At 37.5% G+C, this 19726-nt stretch overlaps 1 protein-coding gene across 1 annotated transcript in view; it reads left to right on the top strand.

The window, feature by feature from the left end:
- Positions 1–19011, top strand: part of LOC136298118 (macrophage mannose receptor 1-like) — a 33222-nt gene extending 14211 nt beyond the window's left edge. Inside the window, exons 12-28 of the mRNA XM_066198602.1 lie at positions 316–403; positions 913–1057; positions 3501–3536; positions 3634–3822; positions 4310–4358; positions 5148–5248; positions 5567–5706; positions 6841–6955; positions 7608–7789; positions 8428–8530; positions 9755–9984; positions 11927–12092; positions 13491–13637; positions 14703–14819; positions 15715–15882; positions 17602–17631; positions 18005–19011. Of these exons, the coding sequence (XP_066054699.1) occupies positions 316–403; positions 913–1057; positions 3501–3536; positions 3634–3822; positions 4310–4358; positions 5148–5248; positions 5567–5706; positions 6841–6955; positions 7608–7789; positions 8428–8530; positions 9755–9984; positions 11927–12092; positions 13491–13637; positions 14703–14819; positions 15715–15882; positions 17602–17631; positions 18005–18249 (2251 nt within the window). The 3' untranslated portion in view covers positions 18250–19011. The remainder of the gene's footprint in view (positions 1–315; positions 404–912; positions 1058–3500; positions 3537–3633; positions 3823–4309; positions 4359–5147; positions 5249–5566; positions 5707–6840; positions 6956–7607; positions 7790–8427; positions 8531–9754; positions 9985–11926; positions 12093–13490; positions 13638–14702; positions 14820–15714; positions 15883–17601; positions 17632–18004) is intronic.
- The last annotated feature ends 715 nt before the right edge of the window (positions 19012–19726 follow it).

The raw sequence follows: 19726 nt of genomic DNA on the forward strand, positions 1-19726 counted from the left end.
CGAGTTGGGCTTTACCTTTGCTAAAGCCTCTACCTTTGAAGTCATACTACAACCATGAGCTGTGCTGCATCCACAGGGATGGGAGCCTGAGCTGGCTCTGGGCCACATAATTTTAACTTATTTTTAAATATGAGAAGTCTTAGCCCAACACAAAGCACTATCAACTCTCTGACAGAGTGCAGGGAGTGAGCCTGGCTTAGGGCCACAGCTCCCAATTCAGATGTGACAGATAGCAGGATGCTTCTGTGCTTTTCAGGATTTATATCCCAGCCTCTCTTTCTATGCTTATATGTCATATTGCATGAATTATTTTAGGGATAAAGGACTGAACACTCAGGCTTTCTGGATCGGTTTGTTTCTTTTAAATCCTGATGAAGGATTTGCCTGGATTGATGGCTCCCCTGTGAGTATGTATTTGCTGGATATTAATTGACTTCCTGTTTTTTAGAAAATATATACTTTAGAATATATACTGAATAGCTGCAGTGCACTGTCTTAACACAGTGTTTCATCCCAGGTACCATGTTACATCCCACCTTTGACAGTCTGTGCCCCAAGACCTTCACAGGCTCCCAAAATGGGCACTGCTGTATGGCAGTACAGGGAAGTCCAGCTGCCAACTTTCACGAAACAAGATAAATGTGACTCCCTCTGCCCATCAGTTTTTCTTTTATCAAACACATGGTTTTCTACACCATGTAGTCTCTGCACCTTCTTCAGGGAGTGGTGAGAAAAGTAACCTGACCAGCATGACCTTCACAGCCCTTGCAGGTCTGTTTGAACTCCTACTGATCCCATAAGAAAGGTACTTGAGATGATGAGATACTGAAACTGTGTCACCAATGAATAGCAATCTCAATGACTGCTATTCAGCTCGAATCACACAGTAATTGATATGTATTTCCAACACAGGTAATTTTTGAGAACTGGGAGGAAGATGAACCCAACAACTATGAAGAACTTGAACACTGTGTTATGTTTAATAGATCACCCCAAATGCGCTGGAACGACTTGCGTTGTGATCATTTACTTAATTGGATTTGTGAAACAAAAAAAGGTATTATTACTTCCCCATTTAATTGAAGCAATAAACCCAAGCTTAAAAAGCAAATTTTATGGATTTAAACAAATTGAAAGGAAGAAAGACACTGGGAATTGTTCATTTTAAAACCAGTTGCAGTGAAGGCAACACATAAAGCATGCAGAATGAATTGAAATATTTCTCTTGTCCTTGGATGCAGGAAGTTGGAGTGTCTCTATTACTTCATCTCTAGTTTTATCTCTCTCTGCCATGGGTAGAACAAATTTGTGAAGCAAAGGTACTTATCCTCTCTCCTTTTATCTATTCTTTCTATTTCTATCTGCTTGAGGCTTACCCAGGATAGCTGTAGATACAGGATGCTAGAGTTCTCTCTACTGAAGTGAAAAAAAGCTTTGCTTCCCACCATGAAGCAACCAACGAGAACCAAGAGAGGGATCAGCTGCTCTAGGAACCAGCAACTCTGAAAACCCAATCTGATCAAAAGTGGAGGCTGGTGTAACCTTGATGGGCTCCTGCATCCACCAGCCTTGCCTGGAAAGCAGGGTCCCAGTCCCAAAACTCCCACACCTGGTGCCAGGCTCCCAAAATCGACCTAACAGATCCATTTGGTGGGCATCTCCTATTGCCCACCAATGGGAGATGAGCATGGGGTCTGTGTGGGCTGAAGAGCTCAGGTGACAGCTGATATGAAACAAGTTGTTTTGCTTGCTCAATCCTACTTCTACATCCCCACTTCCTGGTTGTAAACTGAGTATTTGTATGCATCTCCATGGAGAAGGAGATTTTTAAAACCTTCTTGAAACGAAAAGAAAGTTGGAGGCACACAGGGAACTACTAGGGGGCACAATAGGAAGGGAAAGGGATAAGCAGTTATATAAAAACACTGAGTGTATCTAATATTTGATGACTCTGCCAGCAAAACCCTTGAAGGGTGAATAAGGCACCATGGTAACATTGAAAAATTGCTTAACCAAAAAGGAAGAATCACTGTTCCCTTTTGGTAAATTAGTCACACAAAAGCACCATCCAAGCCCTGACTTCTGCTTACCAGCTCAAAGCAGCACATCCTGTGCAGCCCTTTCTGGCACACTGAGCATGCTGCCTTGTACAGATGTGTCTCTGCTCTTGGTGAGGTTACTCAGGGGGAGCTCAGAAACCATGACCCTGATCAGTTTATCTTGATCCTAGGTGACCTTTCAAAAGCAAGAAAAATCAAGAAATTGGTTTTGTAATTATGAATCTGGATAATGTGATGATCAAGATGAGAGAAGACATGCTCAGATGTGAATTCCTCACGTTCACTTAAGACACATATTTACAAAAAATATTCTAGCTTTCCAAAAACAATGAATGTTACAGTTATGTTAGGATTAAACAATATAATCAAAATTACCAGAAGTATATAAATTAATAATGAAGACATTTAAATAATTTTAGATCTACTGTTCACTAAATACTTAAGAAGAAAGTTTAAATGATCCCAAAATAATTTTGCTTGATTTTTCTTTTTTTGTTGTTTAGTTCTCATCAAACTATTTCTGTCATTTCTATAATACTGTGTTTCTCTCCATCAAACCACAGTACAAATAGAGCAAGGTAAGAGAATTAGTAGTCCAAAGTACAAAATAACAGGCATTCATACGAAAGCACAGCTTCCTTTGAGAGGCTATACCTGGCTCTGGGAATAGCAACAGCTGATTTGCTTCCTCCTGGTTCAACCTGTAATCAGAAACTTGGGTTTGATATCTATTGGCTCTCCAGGGCTCTAAAAAACAGACAGTCCTAGTAAAACCCAAGTCATCAGGAAAGGAAGAATTCATTGACACACAGGACGATACACCTGACATTAGCAATAACCCAGCACTAAATTTTCAGTACTTGTGGATAGTTTACTACTATGAAGTAAAGCTTTAGAATTTGCTATATTGGATTATGTTGTTTGGCTCTAGTCCCCCCCCCCCAAAAAAAAAACCCAAAACCAAAAACAAACAAAAAAACCACCCACAAAACCAAAAAACCACCAACCTCCCCTCCAAAAAAACCCCCCAAAAAACCCAAAACCAAAAAACAAACAAACAAAAAACAACAAGAAACCAAAACAACCAATTGTTAAGTGAGTATCAAGTGAAAATGCTAAAATAAATTCTCAAAGTAATGATTGTTTAATCTACCACAAATTTACTGTGAATCCTGGATTTTTCAACACAATGCTTTTGGATATATATTACTGTAAAGTACATATTTTTCACTAGCTAAATATTTCTTAATTATATACTTTATTTAATATGGCATTATAGGCTCTAAATTCTTGAACATGCATTAGCTAATTCATAGTTTCCTTGGTGGGTTTGGTTTTTTCGCCCTCTATTTTAAAAAGCATGTGAAACTACATAAAGCAAATCCTTCTGATTTTTTTTTTCATTTGGGATATTGCTTATGACAATCTTCTGTTTTACAGGTACATTGATAAAGCCTGAACCAAACTACAAACTGGGTAGGTTTTTTCCCTCTTTCACAAAGATTACTGTATAGTTTTCAGACTTTGTACAGACAAGTTAGGAAAGCATTATATATGATTCTTTATCTTTCAGACTATCAACTCACCAATGATGGATGGATTATATATGAAAATAAGCAGTACTATTTCAGCAAAGAACAAGTCCATATGGAAGAAGCACGGAGAATTTGTCAGAAAAACTTCGCAGATCTTGTTGTCATTGAGAAAGAAAGCAAAAGACGATTTCTGTGGCAATATGTAAGCAGAAAGCCTATTAATTATAGTTGAATTTTGAAGCAGAACAGGTGAAAAATACAGGGAGCATACTAAATATTAATCAAGGCTGTAGTCCTGAGCTTTTCCTACATTACTTATTTATAGAGAAATAGATTTGTTCAGGACCTGTAAAAAATTATTATTGTCTTTAAGAGGTAGAGGAAAATGGCATGCAAATATTAAAGGTGCAGCAAAGGATAGTCCAGGCCCAGGTTGCTTATCTTTTCTAATATATGTAGTGTTCAGCACAGTGATAATTGCTTTCCTGTCCAGTGGGTTCCTCACTCCAGGATGTTCCACATATCTCTGTTGCCTGCTTGAAACCTAAGTCTGAACTTAAAATATTTTTACGTGAGGCTCAAATTCCAAATAAAAAGGAAACAAAAATATCACAGGCATGGTTAATCAGATTTCAAATTTTTGCTTGACGTTGAGGAACAGTTTAGCGCTTAACTATTACTTACTTTTATTTTAGATTTACACAAAACACAGAGGAAAATCATATTTCATTGGCTTAGTTGTCAGCTTTGATCAGAGATTCAGGTGAGTAAAGGAAAACTGGTAATGGACAACAAATTAAGGTAATTTCATCTCACCCACAGAGCATTTCCCAGGGAGCATTTTAATTTTACAAGTTAAAACTGTTGTGCAACTGACTTCTGGATAGTTTTCAGGAGATGTCTCAGATCCAAAGTGTTACATTCTTCTATATTTACGCAGAGAAATGCATTTTCCTTCCAAATTTGGGAGAGCAAACCCAATAAAAATTCATGGCTAAGATGCAGGTCACTTACTGCCTTACAATGCAACTGCAACCCTGCATAAGTAGTGAGGAGAAGTAAATAATTTTAAGATGTTATTTACCTGATCCGCTTTTGACATCAGCCTAAGGGTGAGATTTACCCTGACCAGATCTCTAATGTCTACAGAGAAAGCCCAAGAGGTTTTGATAAACTATATTTGTAAGGGTTAAATCAAATTAACCCCAAGTGGTTCAAGTTATCAAAGCTGGAAGCAAGAAGCGTAAGCAGCATCTACTCCAACAACTTTCTGAAATTTCTGGCAGGAAACTTGTTTTAGCACTCCATTTTTAGAAGACTCTCACGGGGACACCTTTCTGGGATGTGAAGTGTGTCCATACACTTGAAGGTGGTAGTACCAAACAGATGAGAGCAGCAGCAGTGCTATGGCTACATCCTCTCCAGGATATGCAGAGCCTTTGCCCTCTGGTCACTGCTAATGCCCTGCTTAGCCCTCTGCCCAAACAGACCCTGTGACTAACTGATTGCTGAGATGTCTGTCTGGCAGCAACTGTCCCCTTGTTTCTTCCAGATGGCTGGATGACACCCCAGTGAATTATGTTGCCTGGGCTCCAAATGAACCTAATTTTGCAAATAATGATGAAAACTGTGTCATAATGTCAGAAGATTTTGGTGAGTAAAATAGCAACAAGAAATATTTGGGTAAAATTTAACATCAATATCCAAAATGTTTGGTACATACTTAAATTTGAGGTTACCCCACAAAGGGGTAGCTCAACAATATTTTTTTGTGACACGCTCAAGTTTGAAACTGTGTCATCACTCTTAGGAAAGAAACCTATTGCAGAGGAAGGAGGAGTGTATTTGAATAAATGTGTTTCATTTGTGCTTTATGAATGCCATCTGAACTTGACTGCTGTAGTGGTTGTACAAGAGTTTTTCTGTATTCTGTAATGTTTACAACGATTATCTGTATTCCATTTTTTACAGGCTTTTGGAAAGACATAAATTGTGCTGTGAAAAATGCCTTTATCTGTGAAAGGCACAATTCAACTTATTCAGGATTTGCTCCTACTGTACTTCCACCTCTGGGAGGATGTCCTGAAAGTTGGCTTTTGTTTAACAATAAGGTACAGTAGGAAATCTCAGCCATATTTAGCAGATCTTCTCTAGGTAAAGAAAACAACTATCTCTTTTATCTCACTAAATGAATTCTCTTTCTTTAAACACTGATTTACTAAGAAGTGTTCTGGTTAGCAGTACAGTCAATTTGCAGGTTCAGAAATTTGTAACTAATTAAAAAAAACAGGTGATTTGAATGAGTGAAATTATAATTTTTGTAAATGTCAGTGTGCCTTTAGCCATAGTTACTTTTCTAGTTTCTAGATACTTCTACTTATTTTAGGCGTACTTACTGCATGGAAATCCTGATCCATTATCCTTCTCTGTAAATGTAACCCTGCTTTTCTGAGTAACAAAGATGAAAAAATGAAAGGTCACACTTCTCATAAGTAATTGGCCATCACAGCAACTCATCTTAAGCTGAGTAACACAAACAGCAATAAATGTCAAATCAAATATAAAAGACAAGCAAGCATTGCTTTCTGCTAAGTTAAGCAAAAAAACCTGGCATATGAACTTTTAAAAAACCCCAACAAACAAACAACAGAGGAAAACCACAAATCAATTCCGCAATGTAACCAATAGGAAAAGTTTTCAAGCATTCAAAGGGCATGAAGAAGGAGGAGCCATGTCTTCTGTCCCTCAGAAGATACACAAAAAATATTTTACACTGGTATTCAGGGAAAACACCCATTCAGAAAGGCACTTTTTCCTGACACTGTACAACTCAAGTGAGTTCTCACATGAGTGAGTTCTCACATGAGTTGAGGTTTTAGCACTTCATTTGTGGTATATAATTGAAAAAACTTAACCTGAGAGGTTATTACCTGCTCCAAATTTGTTCACCATCAGGAAATAGTTCCAGTCCCTCAAAAATTCTACTTTTCAGTAATTTAACCCTCAAAAGTATTTGGCAGTTGTCAGCTCTTTTCCAGCAGTGACCCCACATAATTTTAAGTACTGTGCACGTATCACTGGGATTGGCTGGGTTTCCTTCTTGCTGGCTGACAGTATTTGTGTTTCAGGAGATCCCCCATCTGCAGCTCTTTGCGTGCAGGGACTAGCACAGAATTAATCCAAATCAATGATTTTAATATTCTTTGACACCTGAAAGTCTGTCTAATTCTTTACTCTCTCCACAGTGTTATAAAATATTTGGATCCAGAGAAGAAGACAAACTAACTTGGCACTCAGCAAGAAGTGTTTGTAGAGAATTAGGGGGAAATTTGGCCTCTATACACAATAATCAAGTGCAAGGTATGACGTGAGCTTTACAGCACTTTGTATGAAGCCACATATTTCACCATCTAATGATGAGGCTGAACCTACCTCCAGACGTAAATAGCATAACCTATGAAGGAAGACCTGGAGGTGTTTGATCCACAGGGAAGACTGGAGTGAGATACTATGACGCTTCCCAAGTTTTGGCAAATGTCTTATGTGGAAGGAATAGAATAATCTGTTCCACATGGTCTTGGAAGATGGGATAAATTGTAATAGCTTATAGTCACAAAATGCTCACAGATATTCAAGTCAGACATTAAACAGACATCCATCCATTACATATCTGCAGCTGATGCTACCTTGGGAAAGACAATCCTTTTGAAATTACTTCTGGCCCTGATTTCTATAATATTTCCAAGAAGCCTAAATAATTTTTATCAAAAAATGTTTTCCTTTCTTTCCCCCCTCTTTTTTTTCCCTGAAATCAAACTGCTTCAGTTCGATTACTCATTGTAATTTTTTTCTTTTACCATTGGCTCATAGCCTAACAGTACTGAGGTTGGCATTTCCAATATATTTAGATGATTGGTTGTTGTTCTATTTGTAATTTGATTTGCATGGAATTTGATAAAAGGAAACTCCTCAGGTACTTTTTGTTTTATTTTTTTCATCTATTTTCTATCAGCTTTCCTCACCTTCCACCTAAAGGATGTTTCCAGTGAAACCTGGATTGGGCTGAATGATATTAACAGTGAGGATACATATCTTTGGACAGATGGAAGTGTTTTTGACTATTCAAGGTGGGCCCGAAGATTTCCACTCAGAGATAAATTCACAGTGGTTGACTGGAAGTATATGACAATAGAGGTAAATAGAAAAACAACCCAGAAAATGCATAACATAACTGACATGCTTAATGTTTGAGAAACCAACCTGACTTCTATCTCAGCTAAGTTCTGATCTTTAATAGATTAAAGCAGAAGAGAACTGAAATTTCAAAGATCAAATTTTTAAAGCTGTACTCAGAAATTAATAGGCCTGTCTAGAATCTACGCTTACTCTCATTCCTCTGTCAAAGTCTAGAAATGCAGAAAAGGAATCTTTACTACTAGAATTAATTACACTTCTTATAATTATATTTTACTGAAAATATTCAGTGTTAGCAGTTGTGATTTAATTCTGGATTATTGTTTATACTTGTATGATGTGAATCCAAATGAAACTTCAAAAAAATTCAGATTACCATTAACTCTATAGTAAAAATAACTTCAATACAGTTCCAAGGAATTTTAATAAACCGACAAAAGTTCTTGTAACAATCTGCCAATGAAAGTACATTTTCTTAAGATATATAATAGAATGCATTTTATTTCCAACAAGCAATACCTGAAAAGAGCCAGAAAATTAGAAAAGAAACCTTTTTTCTCCTCACACCTATTTCTATTATTTTGATGGAAATTCTGCACTTTATCAGCAACAATTCTATTTTTTTATTTCTTCCCTAGACTGATTGTATTATGATGACAAAAAGATCTGTAGATGAGGCAGGATTATGGGAAAATGCTGACTGCGAGCATAATAAAAGCTATATTTGCCAGATGGACAGCGGTAAGTTTTATTTTTCACTTTTTATTTTGGTCGAAAGTCATTTACTGAACAATCCAACCCCTATGACTCAGAGAAGCCGACCTCGCCTACTCTGCAGACGTCCACACCTAAATCAGGTGCCTGGCATGTAGACACTGAAGACGGGATTCACCTTCTTAATCATAAGAAAAATGCCCAAACCAGGTTCCTAGAAGGTCTATGCCCTCAAAACGCCTATTTTCTCTATTAACAGAAAAGTGTAGTCATCTGTACTTTACCCAACTATCACAGATATAGGTGCCTGAATGCAGTTATTTTGCAAATACAATAAAAAAAGACAAATTCCTCAGTTACCACCAGCTGGGGGTTAACCGAGGCAAATTAAACTGATTAGTTTGCTCATCAGTCTCTAGCAAGGCCTTCATATCACAAGAACAGCGATAGTCAGAAGGGCAAAAGTTGCAGTTTTCTTCGTGAGGCCTTAGGGTGGGAGACACATCCGGAGCACAGCTACACTGCAGAGTCCGCAGGAACAAAAACAGGGAACTGCTGAGCAGCAAGTTAAAATAGAGGAAGAAGCCACAGCTGGGTCAGATGATTCACAGCTCTGTCCCATGCAAGTGCAGAAAGCTGCATGAGGGTGGCACTAGCAAAAACAATTTCCAGGGTGTCCTCAACAATGACTGAACACAAAGTTGATGTCTTTTCTTCTGTCCACATCACTAGCTCTCGGCCCTTGCCTTCTACTTCTGCCTATGTAATTATAGGTAGAAGCACAGTTTCCTTTTTCACTTCATCCTACAAGGGAAAGATGTATCAGCACAGTCAGAAAATTTTCTTATAAAGAAATTATTTTGGGACTGAAGGGGTGTGGAGATCTTGTCCTGTTCTCATGCCTGGGAAAAACTTTACTTGCACTGAGGTGAGGGGACACGGAGAGCTCTGTGGGGAGGATCATGGTGGAACCAGTATTCACGTAATTTCATCTGGTCAGTCTGTGTCTATAGATACACACAGCTCATGCTCTGCCTCTCTCTAATTCCTGAATGTGTTTTTACACCATAGTTTAAAATAATTCCAAATCATCATTAAAATAAATCTCTTTGGTCTCATGTAAGAAATGCTGTTACTTGATGCTTGTGCTGCCATGCTATATTCATCTGTTACTCCAAAGCTAAGCAGCAGCAAGTAATTTTTTTACAATTTTTCTCTTCTTCCTTTCAAATTTCTACCTCTTTCCTACAGTGCCTGAACTATTTCACCCCACAAGTGCTCCAGATTCTGATTTTATCCATTATGATAACAGCAGCTATTTAATCATTCCTTCTAAAATGAATTGGGAAGAAGCAAGAAAAGCATGCAAGGAGAAATCTTCAGAGCTTGCCAGCATTTTTGATTATTACAGTAATATATTCTTGCAGCTGCAGGCAGTGCAGTATGGAGAGGCCTTATGGATTGGGCTCAAAAGCAATGTGGTAAGATTAATAATAAATTTATAGCTGGTAAAGTTAAATGCTGTTACTATTAGAAGGAGATTTGTACCACGCACAGATTTAGAAACCTAGGACTGGTGGATAGTCTCACATCTTTTGACTTCAATGATCTTAAATAATTAAGCTCCATTTCAGGCAATGGAGAAGGAATGACAACCTTTGGCAGTGCTGGACTCTCTTTTACTAGTTCTGTGTGAATCTTGGAAACTTAGGTAAAAATACCTGGTAAACTTTCAGATGGCCATTTTAGGACAGGTGGCCCCAACTCAAAGGGTTCAGGATGGTCAGTAGGGCTAGTGCCCCATGACCATTGGCAGCTGTAGCTTTTACATCGTGTTTTGGTTCAGAAGGGTTCATAGGCCACACACCTTTGAACACACACTCTTTGTTATACCTGCTAGGTCCCAAAGGTTAAAATCAGTAAAAGCTATACTATACCAGAAGTAGTGAACACTGTGATCCAGGTCCACCACTCTGTAAGGGAACATTTGCGTGGTAATCAGTCTTATTAGCTCTGTGATTGAGTGACTAATTGAGCTTCAGCTTCCCTACTGAATATGCAGTTGCTAAATGCACTTAACTATCATGCTTCTCTTGCATTGTTCTTTTATATGACTAAACCACCTTAATAATAAAAATTAAATTTTTCATCAGTAATAATCATCTTAACTATTCATTTTTTAACTAGTTGTGAGTCCACACTGATATATATATAACATAGCAAAACATGCCTGAAATAGAGTATCCCTAGGGATACTTGTAATAAATACTGTGTAAAAATAGCATTTCCAGTTGTATGATGCAGCAACACTCTGATAAAGCCCCTCAGAAGGCTACATTGTCTGAAAAAATGAATTTGTTGCTGAACAATACATATTTCCCCTATTCCAACAGTGTCGTCTCCACCACCAGAAAAAAATGCTCACATAAGTGATGGGTAGTTGCCAACCTTAAAATAAATCCTTCCACGTGCACAAGTCCACAGGGCATCTCTACCGAAACCAAAATAATAGTGTTTAAGTCCACTTGATAACAAAGTTGGTTGTTTTTAGTCACAGCAATACGATTTAGAAAACAGCAAAAATTCCATTTTGATGAATCTTGAATGACCAGACATTCCCCTGGTACTTATAAACAAGACATCCTTGATCTTGCAGAGTCGAACTTTGCAGTTCCTCCTGTTGCCCAGGCAGTGAGTGACCTTGCCCTGATGATGCCAAGCTCAGTGTGACCTTGTGTACCTGGAATATCTCTTGACACAGCTAGACACTGGAGAGAGATCCCATCTTATCTCCCTCCTCTTAATGGCAGCAATATATTGTCTGTGTCTTTTTGCTTTTCCTTGTAACTCTTCTGATTCTTCCTGGAAAAGAAAAAAGGGGAGGAGGAAAGACTAAACAAAGACTCAAGAACTCCTGCTCAATGTATTTCTTTTTTGCTTCTTAAAAAGTAATAATTTTCTCAGGTTCTTCATAGTGATAGCTGCAGTTTACTCCTGAATGTTTCTCCTCGAAACTGGTGGAGCTTAGAGTCCTTGTTTTATAGCCAACTCTGAGACCCATTTCCACCTGAACTTTCCACAGGTTTCATGTTCTTACGGTCTTGCTGCTTTTAATGGAGATCAGACTCTTCTGGGATGGTGACTCAAGCTTACAACACTGTCCGGCAAGGGACTGAGTTCCCAGGGAGCATTATTTAGCCTTCAAAACACTTCTATGGGCTGTTCCAGCATGGGAGACATATTTCTGTGTCTGGTTTTTATGTTGCTGAGTCCTGATTCACCAGTATATTAACAGCTCTAGCACAGATACACAAACTGAGCTGCCTGTACCACTTTGAAAATGTGCTTCTGTATAACTGCATTTAGCTGAAACAGCAGATGAGAGTTTAGAACAGTTATGTCAAATGTCTGTTTCAATTTTAGAATTATGGATATTATAGATGGACCAATAAAAGGAAAGTAAGTTTTTCTCATTGGGACTATGGAGAACCAAAAGTGAAAATAGCCTGTGTCTATCTAGCACTCTCTGGGGCCTGGAAAACAGCACATTGTAATGAGAAACATCTTCCTGTCTGCAAAAAATCTGAGGGTAAGCAATGACAATGACTTTTGGTTTAATGGCAGAAACCTTGCTTTATCTGCTATGACTGAATTACACATTTCTAAGTATATATTGAATAATAAGACTGATTCTGTAATGTCAATGCCTTTATTTTTCATGAAAGTGTTTTATTTTGATGGAGTTGGCATTCACCAGCCAAGGTCTTGCAATTTTATGGGACTGGAGTGATAGCTGCCATGGGAGCAGGCAGACAGATCATGGAGATTGTGGGAACGTTTCACATTGAATCTAGAATGTAAAATGTTTGGCTGACAGAGGTTTAATGGGAAGGTCTGTAATCAATGAAGTCCACTGGGTATAAATTTCATTTCTTCAACATATACACATCATTCCTACACTGGTCGTTACTTCATTGCTATTAGATTCCAAAAACTGGATACAAGGCAAAGAGTTGTATCTGTTTAAAAAGGGTCTGTTATTGTCCCCCCAAAAAGTTCATACTTGATGGGTTTCTATGGGTAGCACTGAGGAATACTACACAATAAAACTACAGACAAACTTCAGGATGGGCCTTGGCTTTTCTGCTTTCTCATTTTTGTTAGAGTAACATCTGTTGGCTCTAGTGACACAAACTTAATGGAAATTCAAAATTTATTTGGGGATTTTGGGTTTGTTTTTTTTTTCTTTTTGCTGTATGTTAGGTTGGAATTTAGTGGGTTTTGGTTTTGGTTTTGTTTTTTTTGATTGGTTGGTTGTTTTTTAATTTCTTTTTTAGGCCATGGTCTGAACTTTACAGCTGTTAATTTGAAACTTTTGTTTTAAAAACATAAGTACTAAGTGACAATGTTGCCATTTCTTTCCATAATATCATTGCTTGTAGGAAAATTAGGAGTTACTACATAAATATTCAATGAGCATCACATTATTCCATGCTTTTTCAGATATAAAGATGTTCAGAAATTTTATGTAAGGATTGTTATCTTGAGGAAAATATTAAATGGGAAATTTCTATTATGTGATATTTAATTTAAAATAAAACTTATTTGAACTTCTTGAGAGTTTGGGAGTTTTCTAGGAGTGTTTTTCTCTGATTTTTCATACTTCTTTTATTTAGAAAAAATTTTCTGGTTACAGCAAAATAAACTAAAACCAAAATCATTGAACACTGAAATATCCTTGAGGCAGTCCAAGCTTGATTTAGTTGGCAACACAGAAGAGCACAGGTTCACAATGAGTCATCCTCCCACAGCTGACCAGTCCTGATCCTCATTGTCACTCTTGACTTAGACACTGATAATTCTAGCACTGTGTGCCAAAGAATACTTTAAATTCTTTTAAGAAAAGGTGGTTTAATATTTGATGTCATATATGAAGAACTGTAATCCTTAGTGAATTAAAGCATTTATAATATCTCATTTCTTCTAGATGTAATTCCTTCCCAACCCCCCCAGGATATTGGACAATGTCCCGAATCTGATCACATACCTTGGATTCCTTTCCGAGGCCACTGCTATAACTTCAATGCCAATGAAATGAGCTGGGCTCAGTCTGTGACACAGTGCATTCAATCAGGTAATTATTATTTTTACCCAAACATAGAACTTCAATCTTGACATTAAAAAGAAGTCTTGACAAAAACCTTGAAAAGTAATAATGCAAAATCTGCAAGTATTAAAAATAAGTAAAAAATGTCTCATTTATTTTTTATTGTTATGTGCTTTTCAGCACAACTCCCTGTTGAATTTAAGGTGATTTCCATGTTTTATTCTTCCAGCTGTGCTTGTTTCTTACTATATTTCTTTATTCACAAATTTTCTCCTTTTACTAATATCTTAAATTTTATGTGATTTGAGAAAAACCATTTGTTTCTGGCCTTGTCCTTTCTTTTCCATATCTTTCCCTACACAATAGGCAAAGTATCATAATAACAAGCACTCATTTTTAACACGGGCTGTGTGATCCAAAAGTGGTTGATCCAAAAGGGGTTGCATGGGCCGCCTGGTAGCCCTTGCTCTGTCAGCAAGGCCTCCTGGCAGACTGCAGAGCCCAGGGAGGGAAAATTCTTCCCTCCTTCTCCTTGGAGACGTGTTCCTGGCCAAGACCAGGAGCAGTACCTTGGCACTCTTTCACCTTTGCTGCTGAGTCACCAACTATCTCATCCATGTCTCTGGAGGCCAGGAAAGAGAAAATAAATGGATCTTTGTTTCATACCTTCTTAGATCCTCTTAGCCCTCTTACTCTACCACCACTGCCACATAAACTAATACATCAGTTTGAATTGCAGATTTGTTTCTTGCGCAGTATTTCATACTACATATTTTTCTGTCAAACCATGAAGAACAAATAAATAATACCTCACAATTCCTATGAACAATATCATCTAATCACTTGAAAACATAGTGCACTTTGCCTGCTGTTTAAAAGTCATCACCTTCACTGTGGTTTTGTGTCGTTCACTTCAGATGACACCTCTCACTGTCTGTGCTGTTCCCCTGCAGCTGGATGCTACCTTGTGGTCTCTATTTAAATTCTTTTCTCCCTGTCAGCAGGAGAGGTATTTTATTAACCCTAACCTGTCTCAAAAGCTGTAACTATGCTGGGAATATCTCCAACTGTTTTCTGTTGGTTATTTTACAGGTGGTGTGTTGACTTCTGTAGGAGATCTGGATGAATCAAACTTTTTAATAGAACATGCAGATTTATACTCAAGCAAGACAAGTGGCTTTTGGATAGGACTATACAGAAATGTAAATGGTAACTATTTAAAGTTTTATAAATAATCATAAACAGACTTTATGAAATGGACAAAAATATTAATAAAATAAACATTTTAAGCAACCAATTGAAGTAGAGTAGGAGTTCGGACCTGAGTCCTCTCTGAGGTTGTCTCCTATTCCTGGTCTCTGAGAAAGCTTTTCCTGTTGGGGAAAAAGTCCTGACTGGTTCTCATCTTCTCTTGGCTGGGAAGACTCATGTGGAACCTGTGGGAGCACAGCCAGAGCCCACAGCATCAAGCTCCCCTGTGATTCTGCACTGAAAAAATTAGGCTGCTTGCTAAAGCATACAGTAGAAAACATGCATCTGGAAGAAAACACTATTATCAGACTACAAGCAGTCAGAAAGGGTTTTATTATATATTATTTTCAGCCCATGAAAACATCAAAACTTTTTTTTTTGAGTTTATAAAAAAAAGTTTTAATTTTAAATAAACATGTGTTTAAGCATTACAGTAAAAACTTCTTGATTTTCATTGAGTGCTGCTGAAATAATAATTTAGAATATTTTCCTAAAAAGTCTGAATTTACCTTTTTTCAATTTGAAACTTTTATAACCTAAAACATATGGAAAAATAGAAATTAAAACAAAGCTTTGACCGATAAATCTGCAAATCATAATTTGGGAAAGCAGTTATATTGTTTTTGAGACATGAATCAAATGAGATGAAATGCATCAAAAAACCCAACCCCCCCCCCAAAACAACAAACAAACAAACAAAACAACCACAGATGGAATTTCTGAAGAAAGTAGTATTGATTTATTAGGCTGAGTAAAGTAACATGTCAAAATTCACTAAGGTGAAGACCTTTCCTGTGGATCTATTAGTATTGATACTCGTCAATCTGATTAGTTTGTGTGTTTGCCACATCAGGGCAGTTGCTTTGGCAGGACAACAGTGCCTTAGACTTTGTGAACTGGGTTGACGGGCAGCCCTCGGGGGACGAGCTGGATTTCTGTGTGGAGCTGTCTGCAGCCACTGGCCACTGGAGTGTCGTGCCTTGCTCTTCCCAAAAGGGCTTGATTTGTAAGATACCAAAAAGTAAGTGACTAATATTCACTTTTTTTTACTTATGGTTTTATTTCAATAGCAATAGCACCATATGAGCATTCCGAAAGGCTGACGGAAATGTTTCAATGTTCAGACAGAAACAGTAAGAATTATTTTTTTGTTTGCCCTATATATGGTTTCTTGCTTCATAACCTCAGATTTTCTTAAATTCTGTAAGGAATATCCAATTAATAATTGAAAATCATAAATGTTTCCTTAAAAAAAATCAAACCTCTTTATTGTTTTGTTCCCCTCCAACATAAACACTTTTTTTTTTTTTTCCTACTGAAATTCCTATTTTCTTTCAATGGAACGAGAGTGGCATCAATAATTTGCTCTTCTTCCTCTTGCTGTACTATGATACATGCTGTTCCAGTAAGAGATGGATGAAGCAATTCTAATTAAATAGGAGCGGAAGTGCGATCCAGAGAGCACATAATGACCTTTGAAGAGTAAAAGTGTTTTGGTTAGGTTTGGTTTTTTTTTGTTGGTTGTTTTGTGGTTTTGTTGTTTTATTTTTTTTTTTTAATATTGTGTTTCTGTATAGCTGAGCACCATCTGCTTTAGTCAGGAAGTAAAAAATTTCAGAGTACTCTGAGCCAAGCAACCATGTGGTATTTCAGAGTTTAACTGTTAATTCTGCAAAAAAGTCCAGTTTCCTGCCCTGTTTCTCAACCCCAAGGTTCAGGATGTTTCTGAGGTTCAGTCCTTTCCCCCACCAAAGCAAACCTGCAGCTGGTGGGGGAAGCAGCAGTCACAGCATTGTTCAGGGCACGTTCTCGAAAGGAAAATTCTGCTTCTTCTAGGACAACGCCTAGTTTTCTTTGCAGGCAACAGACACTACCGAATGATAGTTCTGAGTGACAGACTCACTATCACCACCCGCTTTATTTGATGGGTTTGCCTGTGAGAGGCTCTGAGGCACAATGCCAAAGTACAGAGGGCTCTCCAGTAAAACGGCGATTCGGCACAACCAGATATTTATTCCATTACAGCCCGCTCTGCGTCCTTTCAGGAGACAGATTTAACAGCTGGCTTTTCCTTCGTGCTCGCAAACACGCCAGAGCCCAGCGCAGTGCCCTGGTTGAGCTGCAGCAGCCCGGCTGCCGGCGCAGGGTATCCGTGCGTGCCGTGGCCGTGGCCATCGCCCCGCAGCTCCCGCAGCTCCAACCCGGCCGGGAAAAGCCGTGCCGACGGCGCCCTCTGTGCACAGCCGGGGAAAGATGCACCAGAAAGCTTGGGGTTATGCCTGTAATTAGAGATGCAAATAAATCGTGGTAAATTAAGCCCTGCTGGGTCTCAAAAGAATTATGTGTGATACAGGAAAGCTCAGCTGTCCTCAGCAGCCGATCAGGTTTTCCCAGTCTCCACGAGAAACAGACTCGGTGAAAAGGGCAAGGTTAATTAATCGGGGAGAAGAGAGAGTCCTCTTAAAACAGTCAGAAACTATAACTACTTAGCTTGGAGACATTCTGGTTATTACAAAAGAAGCAAGAAGGGACATTTAATATGCAAAACACTGCAGTTTTATTGAAGGGATTATGGGGTTAAAAATATTTCACGCCTTTTCACCTCTCCTAATTTAGCAGATGTGTTTCCAGAAGTGATGATGATGTGCAGGTTACCACACCATTTGCTAACATGAAACTGTCAGGAAGAAAATGTGACCTTTCTAGATTTTGACTAAACATTTGTCTTTATCTTTGACAGCTATTCTTGAAGCAGCTGGAAATGTGGAAGGTAGGATTATTCCCTTCCAATTAATTTCAAAGACATGTGCTTAAATTTAATATTAGCTTAATTTACTTAATATTATTTATTTGGTGTATATATATATATATAAGCTTAATTTCCTTAATTGCCATTGAATTCTTTCACAGCCTAATTTATCAGTACCTGAAAGATCCTTAGAGAACCCCAGAATAAACAAATGCTTTGGTAAATTGATCACCCCTCTCTGATCCTCCTTTTACAGATGTATGAAAAAAGACTGACACAGAGACATTATAATAGATTTTCTGGCTGGTAATTAAGGGAGAAATTTAAATTTTCAATAGCCTTATATTTATTTGTGGCTACAGTTATTTAATTTCCATTTACTTTTAATTTACAGATGCCAAAAAGGACAAAGCCAGTGGTCCCCTGAATATGTGGATACTACTTACTCTGGTCCTCATCATTTTATTGGGGGTGGGCTTCATGATTTATTTCTTGTTCAAGATCAAAACTGGAAGTGGAACTGGAAGAGAGATGAGGCAGGGCAGCAGGCAGCTGCAATACAGCCCTGCCATAACTGCAGGGCACAATGGAAGTGGTGCTACCAACGACAAAGAAAAAAATGAACTTAGTGTTGTCTGATGGGTTAACACAGCTAAACTAAATGGTTAAGCTGAAAAAAATATAGCTAAACTAAAGGAAACCTTAGTCTCTCTTAGGTGCACGTAACTTCTACTTTGAAGTAAAATTGGCAGTTATTCCTTTGGTAAAGATTAGGAACTGTTGCTGTATGCTCCTCAATAAATACTCTCAGGTATTTATTGACTTAGTACTGTACAAAATGGCTAATTAAGCAAGCATGGAAAATAACAGAAACAGTGAGAATTTAGATTTAAAAGATATGGATTACTTATTTAGGAATTTGTGACAGCATCACGTACAGAGTCAAGACTAACACTGAACACTCTTTGCAGAGTACTCAGCACTAATGCCTGCACTTTGAGAGTATCTCACCATACTATTCTTAATCCTGCACAGTGTTACTGAAGTGATGTTTGGAATAAGCAGAGATTTACATGAATTGTTTGTCCCCATTGCTGCCCTTGTCTTATATTTGCGTAAAGCACAAATATCTTCTGTGCGATAGTATTGTAAGTGAAATGCAAATATTTTTTCATGGCTTTAACTTGTATTTTGCAAAATAAATCTTGTGTCTATAGTCCTATTCTGTGACTTTGAATGTGTTTTATCAATTATAAACAGGAGACTATATCAATAAATGATCTATATATTACACAATAACATTTCAGTATTTAATTAGCATGTGGAGATGATACATGATTGGTTGATCTAAGTTCTCTTCCTTAAAAATGAGACTAACAGGAGGAGACACAGAAACATGGACAAGGCATATGACTAAAAAAAGTCATAAACTATAAAATAAAGTAGTTGCCAAATAAATTTTGAAAGAACGCATTCCTGGTTTTATTTCACTTGATCACTCATTTTAGGATAGCTTTCCATACTCTCCTCTACTTCTCTGATAAATGGACTGATAACTGGGCACTATGTCCATGATACAGGCCAATAAAAGAGTGGGGCACAAAACAGTGCCTTGCTAGTGAAATCTTTTAGATGTTTACTGAGATGTTTAAGTTTTCTAGGAATTCTCTGTTGTCTATGACATTCTGAAGAAAAAAAAGATCTCAAGGATCTCTGGAAATTACAAACCTTTAGAAAGTGCAGAAGAACTGCAGAGATGTTACATGACATTGACAATTTGTGGACATGGCAATTAAACAAAACATATTGCAGAGGATAAGGAATAAAGGCCATTTTTTTACTCAAACTACTTTTATTGGCAGTCCTCTTGATCTTTCAACTTCTTTTTTCCTCTTCATGTAAGTTACAAAAAATACACTTTTTTTTTTTTTTGTAAATGCTGAACTGGATTCTGTGCTGTTTGATGACTAATGATAAAGACAAAATAAATGAAAAGACTAAACAGATAAAAAATCCAATATCCTTATTTAAATATTTTATATTTTATATTGATATAAATTGATATTGATAACACAACTCCAAAGACCCTATATTATGTGAATGAGTTTCTTCCATC

This window comes from Chamaea fasciata, unplaced genomic scaffold (assembly GCF_029207755.1).
Source record: "Chamaea fasciata isolate MVZ Bird 193981 ecotype frontalis unplaced genomic scaffold, bChaFas1.0.hap1 SCAF_1, whole genome shotgun sequence".
NCBI classification, from domain to species: Eukaryota; Metazoa; Chordata; class Aves; order Passeriformes; family Sylviidae; genus Chamaea; species Chamaea fasciata.